The 23022-nt window shown below is 44.3% G+C and overlaps 1 protein-coding gene across 3 annotated transcripts; it reads right to left on the bottom strand.

Moving 5' to 3' along the window:
- Window positions 1–10771: 10771 nt before the first annotated feature.
- LOC111847681 (FAS-associated factor 1-like) lies at window positions 10772–21441 on the bottom strand. Of its 3 annotated transcripts, XM_072704270.1 has the most exons (20): window positions 21116–21440; window positions 19933–20011; window positions 19780–19848; window positions 19630–19676; window positions 18512–18744; window positions 18113–18204; window positions 17642–17733; window positions 17414–17519; window positions 17166–17252; window positions 16734–16853; window positions 16493–16619; window positions 16344–16407; window positions 16150–16231; window positions 15707–15861; window positions 14583–14719; window positions 13996–14084; window positions 13335–13415; window positions 13155–13232; window positions 12179–12394; window positions 10772–12078 (listed from the first exon to the last, which is right to left on the bottom strand). In XM_072704270.1, the coding sequence occupies exons 5-20, from the start codon at window positions 18687–18689 to the stop codon at window positions 11995–11997; spliced, it is 1788 nt and encodes a 595-aa protein (XP_072560371.1). In that variant the 5' UTR covers window positions 18690–18744; window positions 19630–19676; window positions 19780–19848; window positions 19933–20011; window positions 21116–21440; the 3' UTR covers window positions 10772–11994. The 3 variants fall into 3 exon arrangements, with proteins under 3 accessions (XP_072560371.1, XP_023674859.1, XP_023674860.1); XM_023819091.2 differs by lacking the exon at window positions 19933–20011 and having other exon boundaries at window positions 21116–21441; XM_023819092.2 differs by lacking the exon at window positions 19933–20011 and having other exon boundaries at window positions 16493–16616.
- Between the last annotated feature and the right edge of the window lie 1581 nt (window positions 21442–23022).

Genomic DNA, 23022 nt, shown 5'->3' with positions numbered 1-23022 from the left:
CCCCCAGGGCAGCAGGGGGCATTGAAGGTGGGGGTTGCCCAGGGCACCCCCCCGCTCACCAAATTGAATCATCAGGGACGAAAACTACATTATTGCAAATTGTAGAGGTGCTTCTGACTGAATCTTTTTTGCAGGCCTCACAACCTAAAGATGCTTGGCTACATATTACTAATTCTTCAGCAACATGCTAATGGACAATCTCTGCCCTGTCTAGGCGTCAGTTTACTCAAATTCTCAATCATCCCAAAGATGAAAAGTTCAACATGCTAAGTTAAGTCAGGGGGTTTTATAACCAACTTTTAATTAGGTAGAATTTAAATGTGGGGAGCAGAATTAAACAATGAATGAACACAGAGCAGCTGAAAATACAAATAAATACATTATAAATGCAAGGAAACCAATGTTCTAATAAGTTTTAGTGAGATGAAACATCAAAAAGGCTTTTGCGACCAACCAAACTTAAAAAGCAATGGTGAAGCTTAAAATACAGAAAATTTTAAACTAGCCTCTGCTTTTGTATTTTGCCATTAGATTTGTGTATTTAAAAAATAAAAATCAAATTGAATAAAAGCCAAATTAAGAATGTATTCACAGCAACGATCTACACAGCATGCTAATCATCTAGCTCCCAACACAGCAAAACAAACACACTTATTAAAACTGCAAACCTGCTTCACAACGTCATACAGGGCAGGTATATGGAAAAAAAAATCATTAACCTAAATGAGGCTGATGATTACTTAGCTATCCTGGGAATCTGATGATCAGGCCCTGCTATACCTCATCAGGGGCCCTAGGCGTGTTCAAAGCCCCCTTAGCAGATTTCGGTGAGGGGTCACGGGGCGGGGGGGGGGGTTCCCATCTATAGCTGCCTAGTTTGCCTATGCCTAGATCCGGCCCCCATGTTTTAAATAAATTGTGGGACCAAATGTTAGGCCAATGTATCTGATAATATTATGCCTTGATTTCTTTCTTTAGGGACGAAAGCCACATGTTGCAGTGTTACTTATCTTAGAAGATCAGTCTCCTCCGGATTTACCACGTGTTTCCCTCGTTACGACTACAATGAGTGTTACTGCAATAGTTCGTATCTATATTCGTCATCAATATGCTTATCAGCCTATAGACACGAGTGACCTGGTGCCAGGTGCCGATGACATATATTTACTACAGATGACAGGCAAGTCTCCAGCAATGCCCAGTGCCAATGGGTGTGACGTCAACTTGGAGAAGTTGCTCCTTCTGTTGTTTGTATGTAGCACAATTTTCCTGCAAATACCATAGTGAGACCTCCTACAGTTACAATTATTACTTCATAGATAGAACATGATTTAGAAATCATTAGACATTAGTTTTGAAAAATAACCATTTTGATATAAATGCTTATATCCACACACACACACACACAAACACACTGAGGGGTTGGAGAACACCTGGTTTTAGACCACAATAATTTATTAGTATGGTGTAGGGCCTCCTTTTGCAGCCAATACAGCATCAGGTCATCTTGGGAATGACAGATGCAAGTCCTGAACAGCGGTCAGAGGGATTTTGAGCCATTCCTCTTGCAGAACAGTGGCCAGGTCACTACGTGATGTTGGTGGAGGGAAACGTTTCCTAATTTGCTCCTCCAAAGCACCCGAAATAATAATATTCAGATCTGGTGATTGTTCAGGCGATGGGAGACGTACAGCTTCGCTTTCAAACCACTCTTTCATAAGTCTTGCTGTCAGTGGTGGAATGTAACAAAGTATTTGTACTTCGTTACTGTACTTAAGTACATTTTTACGTATCTGTACTTTACTTAAGTAAAAATAATAATGCGTACTTTTTATTTTACTCCATTACAAATGCGGCAAATATCTGTACATTCTACTCCACTACATTTCTACATTTTATGAACACAATTTCCTCAAAATCTTGAAATTTAGTAAAAAAAAATTTGCTCGGCTTGCAAAACACTCGGAAACCAAGTTACTCGCAATCCGAGGTTTGACTATATTAGAGCTCACGGAAAAAATCATATCCGCCAGATACAATCATAAACAGGAATAAATATATGCAATTCCGCAAAATAATTACGATTCAAATATATCCAGTAAGACACTAAAGGGAATTAGGCCTAAATCAATTAGACAGCCTGCTGTAGACAGTTACGGGATAAATAAATCGCTTCACGAAGACTGTAATTTAAAAAAATTACAATGTTTATAGGCATAACTAATGTACTTTCTTCTGAGTAGCTGTTCAGTAGTGCAATTGGTTGGAGGCTTTTTAACAGCACGTTGTTAATTAAATACAATAGAATGTGATTTTAAAAGCAAAATAAATATGCATGCATCAATTCTAGGCTGTTGGGTTTGCTTCTCAACAACAAATGACAAAAAAATGAGAAACTGACGGACTAATAAACGGGGATAATCTCCTCCATACATTCAAGGGTCCACAGAAAGAAAAAAAAAAGCTGCTGTAGAATCAGTTACTTAATGATAATTATTACTACGGCCAACTCCGGTGTCCCAAGTGAGTCCAGATGGTCTTGCCACCCCAGACAGAACTCAACCCCTGCCATTCAGCGTTCATAATGAGCGATACAGTACAGATCCAGCCGCTTAAAATTTCCCCACTTTCCATGACAGGTCCTTGACAGGACCTTGACTGGCTCTTGGCTGGTCCTTGACTGTAATGAGATCCCCCACGATGATGTAATGAAAAAGGGGGCCGGCATGATCCACCCCTCAACTCTCTGTGTGTAAAGTACTTGCAATGATCTATCCATCCACCAGGGAGAGCAGTAATCTGAAGTGACTTACCTGAAATCAGGTAAGATACCTGAATCAGGTATTGTAACTCCACTGCAAAAAATGAAAATCTAAGCAAGTACAATTTCCCTATATTTAAACAAAATTCCAATTTCATTAATAAACTTACTACACTGCAATAAATGGCCTGTGAAATTTAGAAATAGTTTCTGTTGTGAGGCAAAGATGGCCTAAAACTGTCAAAATGTGTTTTTAGTCAGTTTATTGATGAAATTACAATTTTATTTTACTTCCCTCTTTGGAGATGAGGCGGTCCCAAGATATGTCCAATACAATAATTACAGGCCTAAACAAAGTATTAAGACTGATATTGTCAAGCAATGAGAGGTATATGAAAATTAATCAGATTTGAAGCCCATTAAGCTTGTTTGGCACAAGATGAAAGATTTCATGCGCAAGGAGGCCAAGCCAGGTACAAAGCAGCAGCATGTCCAAGAGTTATTTTGGGAGAAGAGAGTGACCCAAGATGTGTGTGACAGACTAATTACAGGTCTAAACAAAGTAATAAGGTTGACTGTGGAGAATAAAGGTGTGTTCTTTCTTTCTGTCTGGCTAACAGCCGGATAGGCTGCTGGTGGCTGCACATCCACGGGGGGGGGGGGGGGGGTGATGTGTGAATGTGTCATTAACTTCTCTGCTTGGCCACAATGAAACAATGAGACAGATGTTTGAAGCGGTCAAGGTGAGGTTATTTTTTTAACATAAGAAACACTGCTTTCAGATCATAAGAACTATACAAACGAGAGGAGGCCATTCGGCCCATCAAGCTCGCTTAGGGAGAACTTAACTAATAGCTCAGAGTTGTTAAAATCTTATCTAGCTCTGATTTAAAGGAACTCAAGGATTCAGCTTGCACTATGTTATCAGGAAGACTATTCCATATTCTGACTATCAAGCCAGTCGGTTAAATAAACACTACTAAACAGTCATTACACACTACCAGTCAAAACTGTTGTTGGCATGTAAATTAGAAACCAGAAGACTATAGTGGAAAAAAAGTATGATCGTCTACCAAAAACATTTATACACTGTATAGTCATGACTGACATGCTGAGGCTGGGTTTGAACCAGTGATCCGGGGAACACAAGCACACAGGCTTAGCCCACTGAGCCACACAGGGACCCTGAAAGTGCAAATGTTTTTTGCATGAAAGTTCACCATAGCAAATACCCTGAGCAAGGAACTGCCCACAAGCACAAGAAAAGTGGTGGGGCTGGGGGCTGGGGGCTGGGGCTGGGGCTGGGGGGTCAACTGAATGTGTGAAAGTCATTAACATCTCTTTTGACTGGTAGTATGTTTGTGTTTGTGTGTGGGTTTGCATAGATCACATTTGAGGACCAAATTGCCCCCAAAGTGTAGTAAAACCTGAAATTTTCCTACTTTTGGGGACATTTTTTGAGGTCCCTATTTGGATAAACACTTTTAAAGCCTCTGGTCACAAATTTTTCTGAACACATACAAATCGAATTTCAATGAAAAAGTTGGCCAAAATTTCACATCTGTTCACGACTATACGCTCGGGTGGTGAACAAAAGCACTGGCAAAGTCTTGCATTTCTGAAAAGTTTCAATACGCAGAAAAAGGCTAGTCACATTAGAAACGCTATTTCGTGAAGTCTGGTCCACCATCTAAACGGCTAAACACACCAGAAGCCCCTGAAATAGAAGAAATCACAAGACAGAAAACACTTTAACATCCCTCCATCACAGAGCCGGACTCGCCATCAAAACTGTAAGCTCCTCTAAACCCAGCTTATTGTACCTTGATACCTTGTACGTTGCTTTGGATAAGTCTGCTAAATGCTTTAAATGTAAATATAAATATTGTACAGTGTAAAGCCATGTAGCAGAAATGACTTGGGGTCAGTAATCCAGGAGACATGGAGGTGTACAGTAAATATCCATTGTCTTCCCAACATCAGTCACTGAATGGTATTAAAAAAGCACTGGAGAGTTCAAAGCATACAATTCTCACAGTCTAACAGCACCACCAACATTCAGATGTAAATGAGCTTGAGATGTAAATGCATGCTGGCTGACCAGATCACCCCCCCTGGAAAGAAAATATCCCTATTCCCTTTTATTGTCCTTGGTGATTTTAACAGAGTGAATCTACACCAGGAACTTCCTAAATACAGACAGCATATCGACTGCCCCACCAGGGACAACATCACACTGGACCACTGTTACACCATTTTAAAAGATGCCTATCGCTCTGTCCCCCGGGCAGCTTTAGGACATTCTGATCACTGTATGGTCCATCTTATTCCAATTTACAGGCAACAGCTTAAACGTGCCAAGCCTGTAGTCAAAACTGTGAAGAAGTGGACCAATGCAGCAAAGCAGAAACTGCAGGACTGTTTTGACTGCACTAATTGGACTGTCTTTGAAGCTGCATCTGATAATCTGGATGAGCTGACAGACACTGTGACATCATACATCAGTTTTTGTGAAGATGTGTGTGTCCCGACCAAGACCTTCTGCACATACAACAACAATAAACCATGGTTCACTCCCAAACTGCAACATCTTCACCAGGCCAAGGAGGATGCCTACAGAAGTGGTGACAGGGCCCTGTACAGGCAGGCCAGGAACACGCTGACCAGTGAGATCAAAGTGGCAAAAAGAAGCTACTCTGAGAAGCTGAAAGAACGGTTCTCAGCCAATGACCCTGCATCAGTGGAGAGGCCTGCGAGATATCACCAGCAACAGACGACCCCTACCCCCCGCTGAAGCAAACAAAGACCTGGCAGATGAGCTGAACAACTTCTACTGCAGGTTTGAGATAAACAGATTCACACCCCCCATCCACCCCACTCCAGAGACAATAACCCCCATCACACCTCGTACCCCCCTATCCTCCCCCCTGGAACTCAGAATACACAAAGCGGAAGTGAGCCGGCTGTTCCAGAAACAGAAAACCAAGAAGGCCCCGGGACCAGACGGTGTATCCCCCTCCTGCCTCAAAACCTGTGCTGATCAGCTGGCTCCCATCTTCACCCGCATCTTCAATAGATTCCTGGAGCTGTGTGTAGTTCCCTCGTGCTTCAAACGCTCCACCATTATCACGGTCCCCAAAAAACCCACCATTACAGGACTGAATGACTACAGACCTGTCGCCTTGACGTCTGTGGTCATGAAATCCTTTGAACGCCTGGTTTTAGCCCATCTAAAGGACATTACAGGACACCAGCTGTACCCCCTGCAGTTTGCCTATCGGGCAAACAGGTCGGTGGATGATGCAGTGAATATGGGGCTGCATTATATCCTGCAACATCTGGTCCGTCCAGGAACTTATGCCAGGATCCGATTTGTGGACTTTAGTTCGGCTAAACGAGCATAGATTTTAACGAGCAGTTAAAATCATTTCAGATCCGTCACATCCTGGACACAATCTTCTCCAGCTACCCCCCTCTGGCAGGCGCTACAGATCTGTTTACAAAAACTGTTTACACTCTACCTCGCACCTTAAAATTGCACAGTGTTACTCACCTGTGTATATTTATAATATTTATAATTTTTCACATTTGTATTGTATTTGTATTGTATTGTACTGTATTTGTACAGTATTTCTTGTATACGGTATTTTGTTTTTATAGTGTCACTTATTGTAGAGCTGGGTGATATGGCCTAAAAATAAAATCTCAGATTTTTTCACAAAAAATCTGATTTCCGATTTTAATCGATTCTCCCCTCCCCTACTCAAAATCAAACTACTTTATTTAGCTTTTTTTACTTTAGACCACACCTTTAGGAGCAGTGTGTGGCTCAGTGGGCTAAGCTGTGTGCTTGTAATCAGAAGGTCACTGGTTCAAGCCCAGCCTCAGTATGTCTGCAGCTCCTTGAGCAAGGCCCCAACAGGTGGCCTTCACAGACAACTTATTCTTCAAAGATCAAGTTGAGGGAGGCATAAACACAATTTCCCCACGGGGATCAATAAAGTGTCAGTTATTATTGTGAACACTTTTAGAAAGGTTTCTCTATAGCTTATTTTAAAACTGGCAACAACACAATACACCCTCAAACTTCTAAATAAAAGTAATAAGTAATATTGTAATAACAATAGAAAAAAAACACATAATTTTATCATGTCAGCTTAGTATTAAGTAAATACTTTATGCCATTGGGTTTGACATATTATATTACAATTACAATTACAAATTACAGAAGTAGCAACACCTTTCTTTGGGCACGTGCCATCTTTTCCCCTGTCATTGCCATGTTGTTAGTGAATCTGCTACAGTGTTAATTTACCCGTGAGGAATGGTGCATCGCATTAGTTCCGCATTTGGCGCTTGTGTGTAAAAAAAGTAATAAAATCGATTTCATGAAAACATATCATCCTGAACTGTAAATTCGAATTAATCAATTAAATTGATTTATCGCCCAGCTCTAACTTATTGTTTGTGTATGAGAGAGTATCAAACTGTGGGAAACTAATTCCTTGTGTGCCCCAGCACACTTGGCGAATAAAAGCTGATTCTGATTCTGATTGCTGCAGCAGGTGAGGATCATGAACTCCCAATGACCTACAAATTCTTTAATCAATCAACAGTTACAGTATCAACAATCAATGGCTGGACAGTTGATACAGGGACAATGATCACAACACACATCAGAACAGCCTTCCCAAAGCCAACAAACTGAACCCTATTGAAAATTTGTGGACTATGCTTAAAATAAAGCACTTTAAAACAAATCAATATACTGTAGGACTAAAGTGCTGTACAAAGGATAAATAAGAATAGACAATAAACAAACCAATAAAGCATATTAAAATAAAATAAGTAAATAAAATAAATTAAAACAAAAATGAGCTTTTTTAAGTCATAGCAAAGACCATTCAATCATTTAACCCTGTAAAAAGAAAAGTAAAGTTTTTGTAAAGACAGCGCCATCTAATGGTATCACCCTGCAAGTGAATGAATGGGCGGGTTTATAGTCAAATATAGGCCCACCCCTAGAAGAAGGGGGGCTCTACCTTTCGGATGGTAATTGGAAGGAACTTGGCTGGGATTTGGCTGCCAGCCAGACTGGAGGGGAAATTTTAAGTGGCTGGATCTGTATGATAAAATGACAGCTGATTCTTCCTTAAATGTTAATCCACTGACAGTGCCCTCTACTGGAGCCTATATCCATGTACTAGAACCGTAATATACTCTCTCTGGCCACATTATTGGGTATACCTGTTCAACTGCTTGTTGAAGCAAATATCTAATCAGCCAATCATATGCCAGTTGCACGATGTATTAAATTATGACGAGAGCTTCTGTTAATGTTCACATCAAACACTAGAATGGGGAAGAAAGGTGATTTAAGTGACTTTGACATGGTTGTTGAATGTCAGACAGGCTAGTATGAGTATTTCCGAAACTGGTCTCAAGGTGGAAAGACCCGAGTCGTTGCACTTTCATAGTCTGGAGGGCATCCCTTTACAATCTGATCATGTTGGAGCTGTCTGCTGCTCGAAATAATGGTGCCTCAGACGTCACTATTAACAATTGGGGGCGTAATGCTTCACTTGTACAAGGGTACATCGAGGAGAGCACATCACCTATTGTGTCTGGTTAATTCTGGTATGGTTATGTAGATATGCGTATGTATGTGTATATCTGTCTATATGCGAATACATTTGGTGTGTGTGTTGTGTATCTATATGGATGTATGGGGGTGTGCATGCATTTGCATTTATAGGTGTGTTTTATTTATTATGGCTGTATGTATATTACTGTGTTTGTATATAGATAGAGTAAAATTGTATCATTTTTTCTTTTGTTTCCTTTAATGTCTTGCTCCGGTGGGGTTTTGGTTTTGGTGTTTTTTCTTTGTTTTGCATGTTGAACAGTTTTTGATGTGTCTCTTTTGTGTGCATTGCACAAAAACCCAATAAAAATTGGTTGCAAAAAAAAGTATTTCAGAAACTACTGATCTACTGGGATTTTCACACACAGACATCTTAGGGTTTATGGGTTGCAGCCAATGGGCTGAAAACATCCAGTGAGCAGCGGTTCTCTGGGCGAAAATGCCTTGCTGATGGCAGAGGTCAGAGAAAAATGGCCAGACTGGTTGAAGCCGACAGAAAGGACACACAGTAACTCAAACAACCACTTTTACAACCAAAGTACGGAGAAGAGCATCTCTGAATGGGTGCTACTCCTGTTAGTTAAAAACAGGAAAGTGAGGCTACAGTGGGCACGGGCTCACCAAAATCAGACAACAGAAGACTGGAAAAAAATTTGGCCGGTCAGATGAGTCTCGATTTTTGCTGTGACATTCAGCTGGTAGGGTCAGAATTTCATTCAAACCACATGAAAGTACGGATCCATCCTACCTTGTATCAACAGTTCTGGCTGCTGGTGGTAATGCTGTGGGGGTTTTGTCTTGGCACGCTCTGGGCCCCTTAGTACCAATCGAGCATCGTTTAAATGCCGCAGCCTACCTGAGTATTGTTGCTGATCATGTCCATCCCTATATGACCACAGTGTATGCAGCTTCTACTGGATACTTCCAGCTTAATGTGCCAGGTCACAAAGCTCGTATCATCTGACTGGTTTCTTGAACATGACAATGAGTTCACTGTAGTCCAGTGGTTCTCAATCCTGTTCCTGCCGCCCCACGTGCCAGAATGTTTTCGTTCCAAACCTACCTTAAATCAGGCTTATATGGTCCTTAATAGGCTAAAGCTGGTTACAGAACAAACGCGGCATGCGCTGTGCTCGCCGCGAGGCTTCTGCGCAAAGAGTAGGCGTGGTTTTCAAAACTCCCTCCTGTCATTTCGGCTCGCGGTCAGTGGCGACGATGTATATTTTGCATGCAAAAAGGTGGTATGCTTGTGTGATATAGCTCTGGGAACTCAGACATGGACAATATACGTTTTTCCTCCGTTTCGATTTCTGTGCCTTGTTTCTATTGATCGCGCGACAATGTGTCACAGCGCGCAGCGGTCAAAGTTCAACAAAGTTCATCTTTGACCACAGTGCTGGCACAAGCTCCCCGAGCGGCGCGCATTCGGTCTGAAACCGGCTTTAGCCTATTAAGGACCATCTGAGCCTGATTAAGGTCGGGTTGGAACGAAAACATTCTGGCAGGTGGGGGCTCCAGGAACAGGACTGAGAACCACTGCTGTAGTTAAATGGCCTCCACAGTCACCGGATCTCAATCCAACAGAGCAGTTACGGGATGTGGTATAACGGGAGATTCGCATCATAATAATAATCAATCCTTTACTGTCCCTGTGGGGAAGTTCTTTTTTTACACCTCCCCCAACTTGCTCTTTGTAGAGCAAGCTGTCTGCAAAGGGCAGCCACCTGTTGGGGCGCCCAGGGAGCTGGGGGTTAAAGGCCTTGCTCAAGGACCTGCAGATGTGCTGAGGCTGGGTTTGAACCAGTGATCATGTGACTACAGGCACACAGGCATTGCCCACTGAGCCACACGCTGCCCCCCCTACTGAAGAGCTATTCAGAAGAAGGCACATTAGTTAGGCCTATAAACATTGTAATCATGAAGGTGGAGCCGACGAGGCTGCAGCAGCTGCGTGACTCTGTCATGTCAACATGTACCAGAGTCTCTGAGGAATGTCTCAGGCACTTTGTCGAATCTATGCTACAAAGAATTAACTCAATTCTGAAGACAAAAGGGGGTCCAACCTGGTACAAACAAGGCATACCTAATAAAGTGGCCAGTGAGTGTATATTTGTGGTTTACTTGCGTGTTTCACCAGTCCTGTATCCCATAAAGCCGTGTATATCTTTATCTATACTGGACTGAACGCAAATTGTTATAAAAAAGTAAATTGGTGAAAACATAAAAGGTCATTTTTGAACAGCAAAAAAAAATACATTAAATAAACCCAACTTGTACAGTCCCCATAATGGTGGGAGACTTTGTGGTTTATTTAAATAACTTAAACCCTCCCCAGTATGTCATAATTAAATCAGGCATGACGGGTATTTGCTTTTACTGGTTTATTTGGCCCTGCTGTGAATTACCCATGATGCCCCTAGAGGGCTTTGTTTATGAAGGTACATCTAGCATGAAACTCAGCTTGGAATCCTCTGTCCCCTCTCAGCAAGACAGGGAAAACGGCAACAGGAGACCTCCTCAAAACCAAGACAGAGGATGAAAAGAAAAGTCAGGCTGCTTCCTTAAGGACCAAAACAGTGCCTTTGGAGCACAGCAATAATAAATACAACAGCCTCTCTGAGTTACCTTGGGTAGCATAGATATGAATGACATTAAGGACCTAAAGAAAAAAAAAAAATCATCACAAGTTTGGGTCAGTTATGACAGAATTGGCCCAGGAACTGAAGAACAGGCTTAAAACAAACCAAATTCACCGTCCCTTCTGGCTAATGGAATTCCCTCCCAGCCTACGACCTGCCATGTTAGCAAACTGTCAACCTGGGCCTCTGCCCACCCACCTCGAGGCCCAGCACCTAAGACCCCTGAGTTGAGTTACGGCTGCAGCAAGGCCGAAGTGCGCCCCCTACAGGTAACCTAACAAGTACAAAAGGCAAAGAACAAGCTGAATATGAAGGCGCTCTCTCTCTCTCTCTCACACAGACAAACACACCTACAACGTACAAAACAGGAAACAGAATCGTTCACGTCATCATCGGTAAATGAAAATTCTAGGTTTAGGGGGTCAAAATTCACAATACATATGTTTGCAAATGTATAATTATACTGCAACAAAGGAATAACATCGCAAGCATGAACATCACAGGGCTGGTTTGGGATTTCACGCTAAATCCCAGGAAGATTCAGCATGCTGACGCATAAATCAGAAGATGATTTTCCAAAGCAATAACAGAACGCGTTCTGCAGCTCACACCTACGTGCAGAGGCAGTCTGGGTGCGGGCAGTCAGGCCATCTCAGACACGAAGGTCAGGACCCCTGGAGAACACTGTTAGCTCACCTGGGGGGGGGGCTGGGCGTGCAGAGTCCAGCCTTCATCGTGAAATAAACTTTTTCTTTTTTTTTTTAAGCACATAAAACACATCTTTCATCCTTGGCCATAGCAAACTCTTTATTTATTTTTATTGAAGGCGAGGACATCTCTTGATGAGCGTCAGCGGTTGCGGTCCCTGCCCCGTATGAGTGCCGTGTGCACGCCAGCAGGGCGGCGCTATCTGACGACATGCCCCCCAGCCCTCTGTCCCCACATACGTCCTACTCCTTGGCCTCCAAGAATAATGTCTCCTGGGGAAAGAGCTTCGCATCCAGCAGAGTCCAGGAAGGATCCAAATCTGTGATCTGAAACAAACCCGAGAAGGACAGCGATAATGAGAACAGCTACGGGCTCTTAGACCCACAGATTGTGCACCAGGTGGTGGGGGGGGTGCGGCACACTCACGTTTCTGCGGGGGTATGTGGTGATAACCTTGAACTCGTCACACGGGTAGCCCTTGGAGGCCACGAAGTCGAAGAGCACCTGCAGCCGGCAGCTGGCCAGGAAGCGGCGCTCCAGGAAGTCCCCGCTGGGCGTGCGGATGCGCAGCTTGCTGATTGGCTGGTCGTCCTCCTCCTCGGGCTCGGGTGGGAGAGCTTGCTCCAGCGACATGCGGATGGCCTGGGGGGGGGGGGGAGCGAAAACCAGCTCATTAAAACAAACCTCAGGCCCCCCCATCACCAACCGCCTGCGACAGGCAGGGTTGGGACGCCAAAAGGGGCAGCTGGGGTACAAGAGATGGATGTTTACCCAGAATTCCCCTGCAGGCCGGGGACAAGGACCAATAATCATTGTTTTTCCTTTTTCGCAATATAGGGGGGTCTTTACACACCTCCCCTGTAAACACAGAGTGCTGAAAACTGCAATTCAGCAGGCAGACCGTACCAATAACTCAAGGCAGTGGGGGGGGGCACACATCAGAGTGGCATTCGGCGACACCTCCCCCCCTCCCCGCTCATTTACACATGTACACAGGAGCACTTAAAATTATCTGCTCAGACACATTGGACTCCATTACACACTGCGCCTTCAAATAACTATCAAACATAGTGCAATACTGCTTAAAAACCTTTGCACATTTCTTCTAGAACATTTTTAACGACCATAATGAAACGCTACAAACCCAGTAGCAAGACGGAACTACCCAGACTACAATGACCCACCCTGACTAACCTCTGCCTGCCTGGCATCATAACCCTACTGACTGCAGCCAAGCCATCAGGATCCTGTCAGGATTACACGCTGACTGCCAGGACTAGCGCGTTGCTAGCGGTGAGCACCGGGCTCTCCGGGGGTCTCGGTAAACAGACTATTAGTGAGAGTAGCTGCGGTTTAAGGCTGTGGCCGTGGATGCCCGAGGGTTTGCCAACGACAGCCTCACCTCGCGTTCCTGCTCCTGCTCCCTCCGCACCTGCTCCAGGCGACTCAGCTCCGCCTCCTCCTTCTCCTGAGCCTCCCTCTGTAACGACAGTGCATGACAGTAGGGGGGTGTGTACCCCAGGCCGTCAGGAAGACTCGTTAACGAGATAAGCGCTTTAAGGTTTCCAGTGAAGATGCAAACCTTTCTGCGGTCGGCTTCGAGAGACAGGCGGTACGCCTCGTCCTGTTCCCTCTTAACCATCTCGCGAGCTTCACGCTCAGCCTAACATGGGGAGGAGGCCGTGGTAAACACAGGCTTTAACAAACACAGAGAGATTAACTGGCCAAACTGGACATTCTGCCACCATCTTACGTTTAACACACATTTTATTCATATAGTTCTTTTCAAGTTCACAAGGACATAGAATTAAAGTAAACAGATAAGAAAACGACAAAACATAAGGGATAAGGAACGTCATAGGTTTGAGCAAACAAAAAGATTTTAGCTTGGTTTTGAAATCTGAGACTGAGACCGACAGACGAATGTCACTGGGAAGGGAGTTCCAAAGTGGGGGAGCTAAACAGGAAAATGCACAGTCAGCATAGCCATGGAGTTTGGATGGGGGGGGGTGGTGAAGAGAGAGCCAGAAGTGGAGGACCTAAGGGGCGGGGAGGCTGGTAAGGGAGAAGCAGTTCAGAAAGATAAGATGGGGCTTGGTTGTTAAAAGCCTTGTTACTAGCAGTAACCAATACCTCAACACTGCTAAAACTATCTGAAAATCCATATAAATGTAAAGACGAAGCTGGAGGTGTCAGCCGTTTCCATGACGACAGCCTCCGCCGTGTCATTTTCCCTGCCTGACCTCGTCCTTGATGTCCTCTTGCTGCTGGGCTGTGAAAATCTCCATGGCGCCCATCAGCCGCATCATCAGCTCATCCACCGTTGTGTTGCCTAGCGACAGACACACGCGCAGCTTACCTACCGTCGTATTGCCTAGCAACCGACCCACATGCGGGTCATCTACCGTGTAGTTCCATGCAAATAAAATACCTGCAGGATCAGAAGGACAGGAGATAGAAAACCACAAGAAGGAAACTGGGTCCAGATGATTAATGAATATCTGACCACTTTACAGGACCGGGGGCCCATCTTCAGGAGGCATCCATATTACTAGACAATAAAGCATGTCTACACGCCTCTAAACAATTCAAGAGCAGTTTCACGACCACCAGAATTAACTCAAATATCTCCCATGGATTCCCCAAACTTCAGACCTAAACATCACTGCAAGCTTCTGAAGCACAGAGTGTGAGGTAGATAACCATAAATAACTGGAGGCTTTTTCCAGAGTCCCACACAGTTCAAGACTTGAATAGCACTGATCAAAAAGCCACTGCAGCTCGCCTGAAGGCAAAGGGTGGCCCTGCTCCTTACGGGGTCCTTCCTCACCTTGAATGACGTTCAGAACTTCATTGGACGCCCGCTTCCCCATGATGATCAGGAAGAGTGGAAAGTTGTCCGTCTTCTGTGTCCGGATGGCCTGAGTCACCATGCTGCCAAAGTGCCTGGTGCACATGGTGAGGAGTCTGAGAGAGAGAGAGAGAGAGAGAGAGAGAGAGAGACAGAGACAGAGACAGAAAGAGAGAGAGAGAGAGAGAGATGCTTATAAAAACTAGGGGTGCAATGAGATCTCGTGCCACAAGATCGTGCGATATTACAACATGACGAGATTTCGTCGGAGTGAAGGGCGGTCTCGCGAAGGCGCTGTAAATCAGCTGATGCAAGCATGTCGGCGTCTGACGAAATTACCATAGTAGATGCCCCAGACACTTTTTAATCTTGCGTGGCAGCATTTTGGGGACCCGGCGGAAAATATAAACGGCGAAAGGGTGACAGACAAAACACGAACCATCTGTAAGCATTGTAGGAAAATAATGCCGTACACAGCGGCTAACGCTACTACTGTGCAAAGCCATTTGCAGCACTGTCATAGCTCTTCACTAAAATCCACTGCACCGGTGAAGGAAACATTAAAAAATGTTTTATGTTTGTTATTTATATTGTTTTATTTATATTCTATTTTATGTTCAATTGAGTAGTTAAATACGAGAGAAGCCTGTCATTTGAGTATGTGGTGAAATATTTTATGGCGCTTGATATTTGTACTGTTCTTTACTGCATATGATGATGGTGATTATTTAAAACATTTCACTATACATCTGCATTATTTGGCATTTTTTGTCTTTCAAATTAATCAAATAAAAGGCTGTTTTCCAGTAATATATTTCCTCTTTGAGGTTTTCCTTAAAATATTGTTAAAATATCGTCTCGTCTCGTTCTCGTGAACCCAATATCGTGTCTCGTCTCGTGGGCTGAGTATATCGTTACACCCCTTATTACCACATTTAAGTCAAGGATAACTGCTAAATTGCTTTTTACAGTAACTAAAACTTCAGCATTAACTAGGCCTCCCATTATGAGCACAAATATCTATAAAAGTCTGGCACAAACATTACATTTAACAGAAGTGACCCGCTGGGGGTGAGGTTCAGATCTCCGTTTCTTGGTGTCACCTGGACTTGTTTGCCTCTTTGGTGACATCCCAGGCCCAGGTGACGAAGTTCTGGCTGAGGTAGGAGACCACAGACTCGGCACACAGCATCTGGGAGCAGAAGACGTTGGCAAGCACGCTCTCGTCGTGGTGCAGGTAGATGGACAGCAGCTTCCTCTGCAGCACAAACGTGACAGCAAGGTTTTTTTACTGAATGGTAGGTGAGGAATTTTGGGAGAGCACCAAGCCTGAGAGGTTCTTGTCTAGCTACCTCTGGGTGCGTTTTTGGTGTAGTGTTTGTATGCCTATAACGGGAAGGTTACTGGTTCAAATCCCAGGGCAAAGTGTTTTCACTGTTGGGTTCTTAAGCAAGGCCCTTAACTCCAGTTGCTCCTCAACCCTGCTTTCTGAACTGTACATCACTTTGAATAAAACAAGTTAAATATTCAAACACAGTAGACTTACATCTCGGGCCTTGCCGTAGAAAGCGTCCTGTAGCGCAGACTCCAGAGAGCCAATAAAGAAAACAGGATGGAGGTCTCCATATCTTTCATGGAGAGGGGGGGAGGAAGAAGTGGGCAGAGTCAACATGTTAACCAATCAAATGCTGGGAAGATGGGTAAACCAGTTCTCACATGGTCCCTGTGCCACGTACACACCTGCTCTTAAACTCGGATGTGAAGTGCAGCAGGGCCTCGTCTTCGTTCTCGGCGTCGTCTGGTACTGGGGGAAACAGCGACAGCTCGTGATGGACGGACAGCTTGGCACCTACTAAGCATCCTTCCCATCGAGCTTCTCCAAAACTCACTCATCGGAGATTTCCGGCTCCCCGAGATTCCCATCCCGAAGATCTCCGCCTCGTCCACGCCGAACTCCGATGCATCCTCGAAGTCGTCGCCCTCGCTGTCGCTCGCCATGTGGATGTCGGAGACCTGCTGCCAAACACACATGGTTCAGCCCATCTGCGTTGGTGTCAGGCAGGCCTTGTTAGCGGTAACACTAAACAAAATGAAAACAGCACGCGTGGGGACTTCCCACGAACGCTGTACCTGCTCGGCCTGCGCGGCCTGCGCAACCTGCGCAACCGGCGCAGAGGTGGGCGTGGGGGACCTCCGGCTAACACGCAGACGGTGGCAGGGGTAGCTGATTCCCGACGATGCTAGCGTCATCTGAGTGATGCGAAAACATTACGTTAGATCTGGCAAAGAAGAGTAGGATGTTTAACACTTATGAGATCTAGGCTTCAGAGTTTAACTTTGACCCTAGGAAGTTAGACCAAGATCACTGAATGAAATTTCACCCAGGGAAGCAGAGTAGAGTGATGTTGGTCTAGCTGCACAGTGAAATGCCAGTTTCAGTAAACAACTGAAAATGAAAGCAGCAGCACTCAAATCCTCCATCCCAAGCTTGGTTGGCCTCAGTTTTTACGCCTGTGGGTGTCTTTTGGTCGCTGTGCGAGCAGGTCCCTCACCACCCCTCACCTGGTCATCAGTGGCAGTGACAGGCCAGCCCTCCCACTGCTGGTGTCTCACTGGGATGTTGGTGACGTCAGAGATATTCCTCTTTACCTGGTGAGGAAACAGCCCTTGAAAGCAATTAACCAAGAACCAAACACCGCATGGGTATCTACAACTACCTGACATCAACGGGACAGCTTCAGGGCAGGGAGCAGGCCACCTTCCCGCCAAACTCCAGGGGAGGCCCCACCCAGGACAGTTCTCATCCTCACCTCCTGGATGGTCCTGTCTCCAGGGAAGTTAAGGCTGTAGTCCCTCCCAGTCTCCTGGTGATTCACGACTAGCACAAAGTTCTGACTTAATGCCTCTTCTGAAGTTCTGGAGGGAAGCGTATCAGAACAGAACAGTCGGATATGATGCAGGCTAACGTTCTCACTTACAGAGGACTGAGGCTTGTTTTCCAAGCTTTCTGATCTGGATCCCATGGATTACACACTCACCGGGCCTCGCTGGTGGAGGCGGACGGGGCGATGTCGGGGGTCAGGACGTACAGGCTGTTATTTTTAGGTAAGTGAAGACTAGACAGAACAGTCTGCGCATGAAGAGAGAGAGAGAGAGAGAGAGAGTAATGATAGTGAAATAGACAAGAAATGATATACAGGCAGTTCCATCTCACAAACCCACATGCAAGTCAGATTTTACACAAATTCACCTTCCTGTACCATTTAATACACCTTATATTAAAGCCATAAACCAAAAATTCAGTACCAATATGAACTGAACAGCACATATTAAATAAAGTGCAAATTTACATACAGACATATGACACCTTTATGTGTTAGTACTTCCATAAATTATGTATAATATTTTTTTGCTCAAGTCCAGATTTACTTTAGTGGGTTTTATACAAGATGAGATCACAGCAGGTCAGTAAATCGGCTTTCCTGAGCTTCTCCAACACACAAACCTACAGAATCAGACATGTCTCCTGTCTTCCAGCCCTTCAACTGCAACTTTGATGCGGGGATCTGCAGCTCCGTCTCCAAAACCTGCTTGATTTCACCTGAGGACGGGTGTGCGCAAGCGACGGGGAGATGTGTAATTCACGCATTCACCAGCAGGTGGAAGCACAGTTCAGATCAAAGCCACAGACGCACAAAAAATAATTTCCACTGCAAAGTTTATAACGTATAAGTAAAAGAAAGTTACAAATTATGAATTTTCGTTCATTGAAAAATTTCAAGATCAGCCTAAAGTGCGGCAGCCACAGTATATTTCTGCTTGCTTATTAAAATCAACCAGTGTACACACAGCAGTGTTAACCTTCCTATGGTGATGTCAACCTGATGAGGCCTTAAAGATCACCTCACCTACTGTGCTCGCCTCATCCAGCACCACCTCAACTGAGCGCTGCCGGTACTCCACGCGGAAGCTGAGCATGCGCGGCTGGCGAGGGTGTTCCAGTGCATGCCTGGCGGCTCGGACAGGGCAGGGAGGCGACGGCGGTGATGTGGAGGTGGAGGTGGATGTGGATACAGAGGGCGGCATGGGCGCTAATGGTCGGAATAGAGACCCCGACTCGCTGGCTTCGCTTGGTAAATTACTGTGAGGGGGAGAAAATGAGAAGTCAGTCAATACTCAGTTAATAGGCGCAAAAATAATGCCTCACATTTACCGTTCAAAGCCCTCCTGTGACAGCTCTGACACTCACCTCTGCCACACTGGTACCCGTATAATTCAGAGACGCATCGGTCACACAAACAGCCGAATTGTTCAGAGACGTCTCGGTCACAGCGACGGCCATATTGTTTAGAGAGGTCTCGGTCACACTGATACCCGTATCATTCAGAGACGCATCGGTCACACAAACAGCCGAATTGTTCAGAGACGTCTCGGTCACAGCGACGGCCATATTGTTTAGAGAAGTCTTGGTCACACTGATACCCGTATCATTCAGAGATATCTTGGTCACACTGACAGATGTATCGTTCAGAGATTTCAGGTTACACTGATACCCGTATCATTCAGAGACGCATCGGTCACACAAACAGCCGAATTGTTCGGAGACGTCTCGGTCACACTGATACCCGTATCATTCAGAGACGCATCGGTCACACAAACAGCCGAATTGTTCAGAGACGTCTCGGTCACAGCGACGGCCATATTGTTTAGAGAGGTCTTGGTCACACTGATACCCGTATCATTCAGTGATATCTTGGTCACACTGACATATGTATCGTTCAGAGATTTCAGGTCACACTGATACCCGTATCATTCAGTGACGTGTCAGTCACAGTGACAGCCATATTGTTGAGATGACTCGGTCACAGCGACGGGTGTATTGTTTAGAGAGGTCTTGGTCACAGCGACAGCTGGGTCGCTCAGGGATATCTCGGTTACACTGACACCCGTTTCGCTCAGGGATGTCTTGGTCACACTGATACTCTCTTTCTGTTCGGATAGCTGATTTTGGCCCCACGCCGCTCACCTCTGCAAAATGCCGTTTTCCTGTGGAATCACAACATTGATTGCTGCCTGTGGGGAGAGAGGTATTTACCGGCAATCAGACACCAAACTTGCAACTCAGTAATGTAAAATTATGTAGGAAATTTAAAAAAAAAATCCATCCAGAACTCACCACCAAATCCCAGTTATTCAGTTCAAGGAGAGCAATTGCTTCTGCAATGTTGTCAATACCGGTGCAAGCCTGTGAAGCAGATGGGACAAGCCACATGGAATTTAGCCTCGGGAATAAAAAAACACAGGGAATAAATAAAATAAAATAAAGTACCCAGTGGTTGTATCACTTATATATGTATCAGTCATCCAGCAAGCAAGTCCATCTCTTCACTGACAGTCACTCAGCCACACTGTGAATGGTATTGAGATTTTAGCTTTCATTCAACACATAAAAGAAGCAGTGCATTGTCCCTTGGCGATTTACTTCATGTCACCGTTTTTATGACAGCACACAGAGATAGCAATTAAAATCTCAGGCAAAAAACACACTAATGCCGCCTGTTGGAAAGACCTGCGTATTACATCAGACCGGGTACCCGTGCAAGTAAACACACGTTGCTCTTCCAGAATATATCCAGTTACCGTCCTGACAACGGCGAATCACGTGCCTCTGCGTTTAACCAATCTTTACTAGTGCTCGATTGCGTAATTCTTCAAGACAGAAGTCCCTGTTTGTAATTTACAGTACGGTTTTAAGGAAATAACATAAATTACCGTAATGTATACATTATCACCACTGTACTTGCAAATGATCTCTGAAATCAAAGTTTTATTTATTACATGTAGCCTAAATTTATCCTAGGTACAATGTGTAGTGAAATGCCTGAATCCAAGACTGTTAATAGGAACATAAGTACAAAAGAGGAAAAAAATAAAAACATAGACAATCGTAAGTAACATACATAATGTGCAAATGGTAGTAAAGTGACAGGTGGTAAAGCAAAGTGTCAAATCTAAAACAGTCATTATTGGCGATGTTCCTGATTTCTTTTCTCTCAACAACCTTGTATTAGAAATTATGCAATGAGTCATGTCAGTTATATGAGGTTTTTTACGCTGTCACGCTGTATACTATGTAAATATACACGTGGGTGCGTTGCTACATTCATGTTAAGTGCCAATACAATTCTTATCATCATTATTATCACACTAACCACATTGATCCACATTAATTAGGATGAGTGGATTTCATTCGTTTTACATCCCTGAAACAAATCCTATCCTAATTTACTTTTTTGTTTTTGATGAATCCAGCACTTTTTCCTCGCAACTTTTTGCCCCCACGCGGTTAACGGCTCTCTATCCAGCGGTTCCGTCCACTTTATTGCCGATCTGTTTTTGTGTCTCAGTCCAGAAAGCGACCAGCGACCCGACCTCCGCCCACACTGCATTGAAAAATTTAGGATTATATACACACAGAAAATGATCCGAAGAGATAAACACATTGGACACACCTGAAAGTCAGCCAGGATGATCTCTCTGTCCGTATTACCGTTATCGGAGGCCATCGCAATGGCTGGGGAACAGCTATGAAGCAAAGAGGGGCTCGGCTTCACATCAAATTATAACTACAAATCGACGAAAATCCACAAAACAAATAAATAATAACCGGGGAAAGCTTGACTGAAAAATGCTGTTAGAGTCAGTGCATAAAGCGAGGGTACTCGCGCACTTTGATGGCCAGCCACCCGGCTTGGGTTCGTGCGGGTCACAGTCCCCGATGAACCGACACTTTTTTTATTTGTGTTCCCAGCAGGTTCATGGCCGCTTTACGGCAAGTCGTTACGACAGAGCTTTACGCCGACTACTTACGGCAGTGGGGATACCGGCTTACAATGAAAAGCAACACTATTAAATTAACACTCTTAAAAACTATTATTATGGTGCAATGTTTTGTGATAATGTTGTACTTTAGCACGACAGAAAGGTATATATTTTAACATCCGTTTTGCTCTTGAGGTTTATGTAAACTTTTTGATGCTGATCTGTCCTTAGTGCAGCTCTGAAAAAAATGTTGACCGAAAAAATGTTGATGACTTGTATTTTGAATTGTTTTGTTTGCAAACAAGTGGCTAAAGGCATTGACACCTGAACGGGGTAGTTAAAACTGACGTGACACATTTTAAGCCTAACTGGTTCTGTGGATTTAGTAGACGCCCGCACATTTTATGCTCAGTAATAAAACTAAATGACAGGAGACATCAGGGTTGCCAACTTTGGTAAGCTGGCTGGAGTGGGATTTTCAGTTGGAGACGAGACTGCACACGCATATAAACGTATGTAATAGTTTTATTACCTTCAAAATAGTCTGTAGGGTTTGTAAACTACCCCGATGCTTTTGGTGAGCTAATTTTATGTTTAAAATGGAATAATATATATTTCATGTGAGATTACTTGCGTGAACGTGAAAGTCCTACAGCGTCACACCTAATGCGTGAGAACTGGCAACCCTCAAGCATCAAAGAAAAAAAATAAAAATGGATTGCACCAGTTTTGGTATTGCATTGTATTCGTACGTATTTTGTATTCTAATTTAGCATTTCTTTGAAATATACTCCCAACTGCAAGAGTGAAAACACTGGTCAACAACTATTTGCTTCACAGATCAAAATAGAATTGTTTGTGCTGAATTCAAATATTTAAACAGAATTTACCTATCGTGTAAAGATTTTGAGTGACACACAATTAAACCTTATGCTACACATATAATTACAGTATATGTGCATGTTGCCAGTGATTCATGTAAAAGGTCGAAGTGCATGATTTTCTGCTGTACTTGGCCTCAGAAGCATCCCTCCTAAGGGTCTAGTAGAAGTCAGCCAGCATACTGGGATTCCACTTGCATTGATATTATTTTTCCATATCAGAGAGAGAGAGCAGGACCTTGTCTCTACATGTTGAATTATGGTACAGCCTGTAAACTATGGCAAATACACACTATAGTACATTGCGCCCTTCTTGAAAATCCTAAAAATGTTCAGAAATGAAATTCAAAATTTTCCTAAATGATTCTGAAATATGCCCATATATTCTTCATAAGGAATTATATACTATCATCCAACCATCCATTCTCTGAAGCCGCTTATCTTATTCAGGGTTATGGGGGACTGGAGCCTATGGGCACAAGGCAGGGAACAACCCAGGATGGGGCGCCAACAGGAGCACCTGGGGGGAACAACCCAGGATGGGGCGCCAACAGGAGCACCTGGGGGGAACAACCCAGGATGGGGCGCCAACAGGAGCACCTGGGGGGAACAACCCAGGATGGGGCGCCAACAGGAGCACCTGGGGGGAACAACCCAGGATGCGGCGCCAACAGGAGCACCTGGGGGGAACAACCCAGGATGGGGCGCCAACAGGA

Source organism: Paramormyrops kingsleyae, chromosome 21 (assembly GCF_048594095.1).
Source record: "Paramormyrops kingsleyae isolate MSU_618 chromosome 21, PKINGS_0.4, whole genome shotgun sequence".
NCBI lineage: Eukaryota > Metazoa > Chordata > Actinopteri > Osteoglossiformes > Mormyridae > Paramormyrops > Paramormyrops kingsleyae.
This window is presented reverse-complemented; position numbering and strand designations above follow the sequence as displayed.

What these genes read in the sequence shown, in the direction of transcription:
- LOC111847681 (XM_023819091.2), bottom strand. Translation starts at nt 21,169, where the DNA reads ATGGCCTCCGATAACGGTAATACGGACAGAGAGATCATCCTGGCTGAC. An exon ending in GAGCCGGAAATCTCCGATGA is followed by an intron (nt 16,408 to 16,492) that starts GTGAGTTTTGGA and finishes TGTTTCCCCCAG; the next exon opens with TACCAGACGACGCCGAGAAC. An exon ending in ACATCCGAGTTTAAGAGCAG is followed by an intron (nt 16,232 to 16,343) that starts GTGTGTACGTGG and finishes TCTCCATGAAAG; the next exon opens with ATATGGAGACCTCCATCCTG.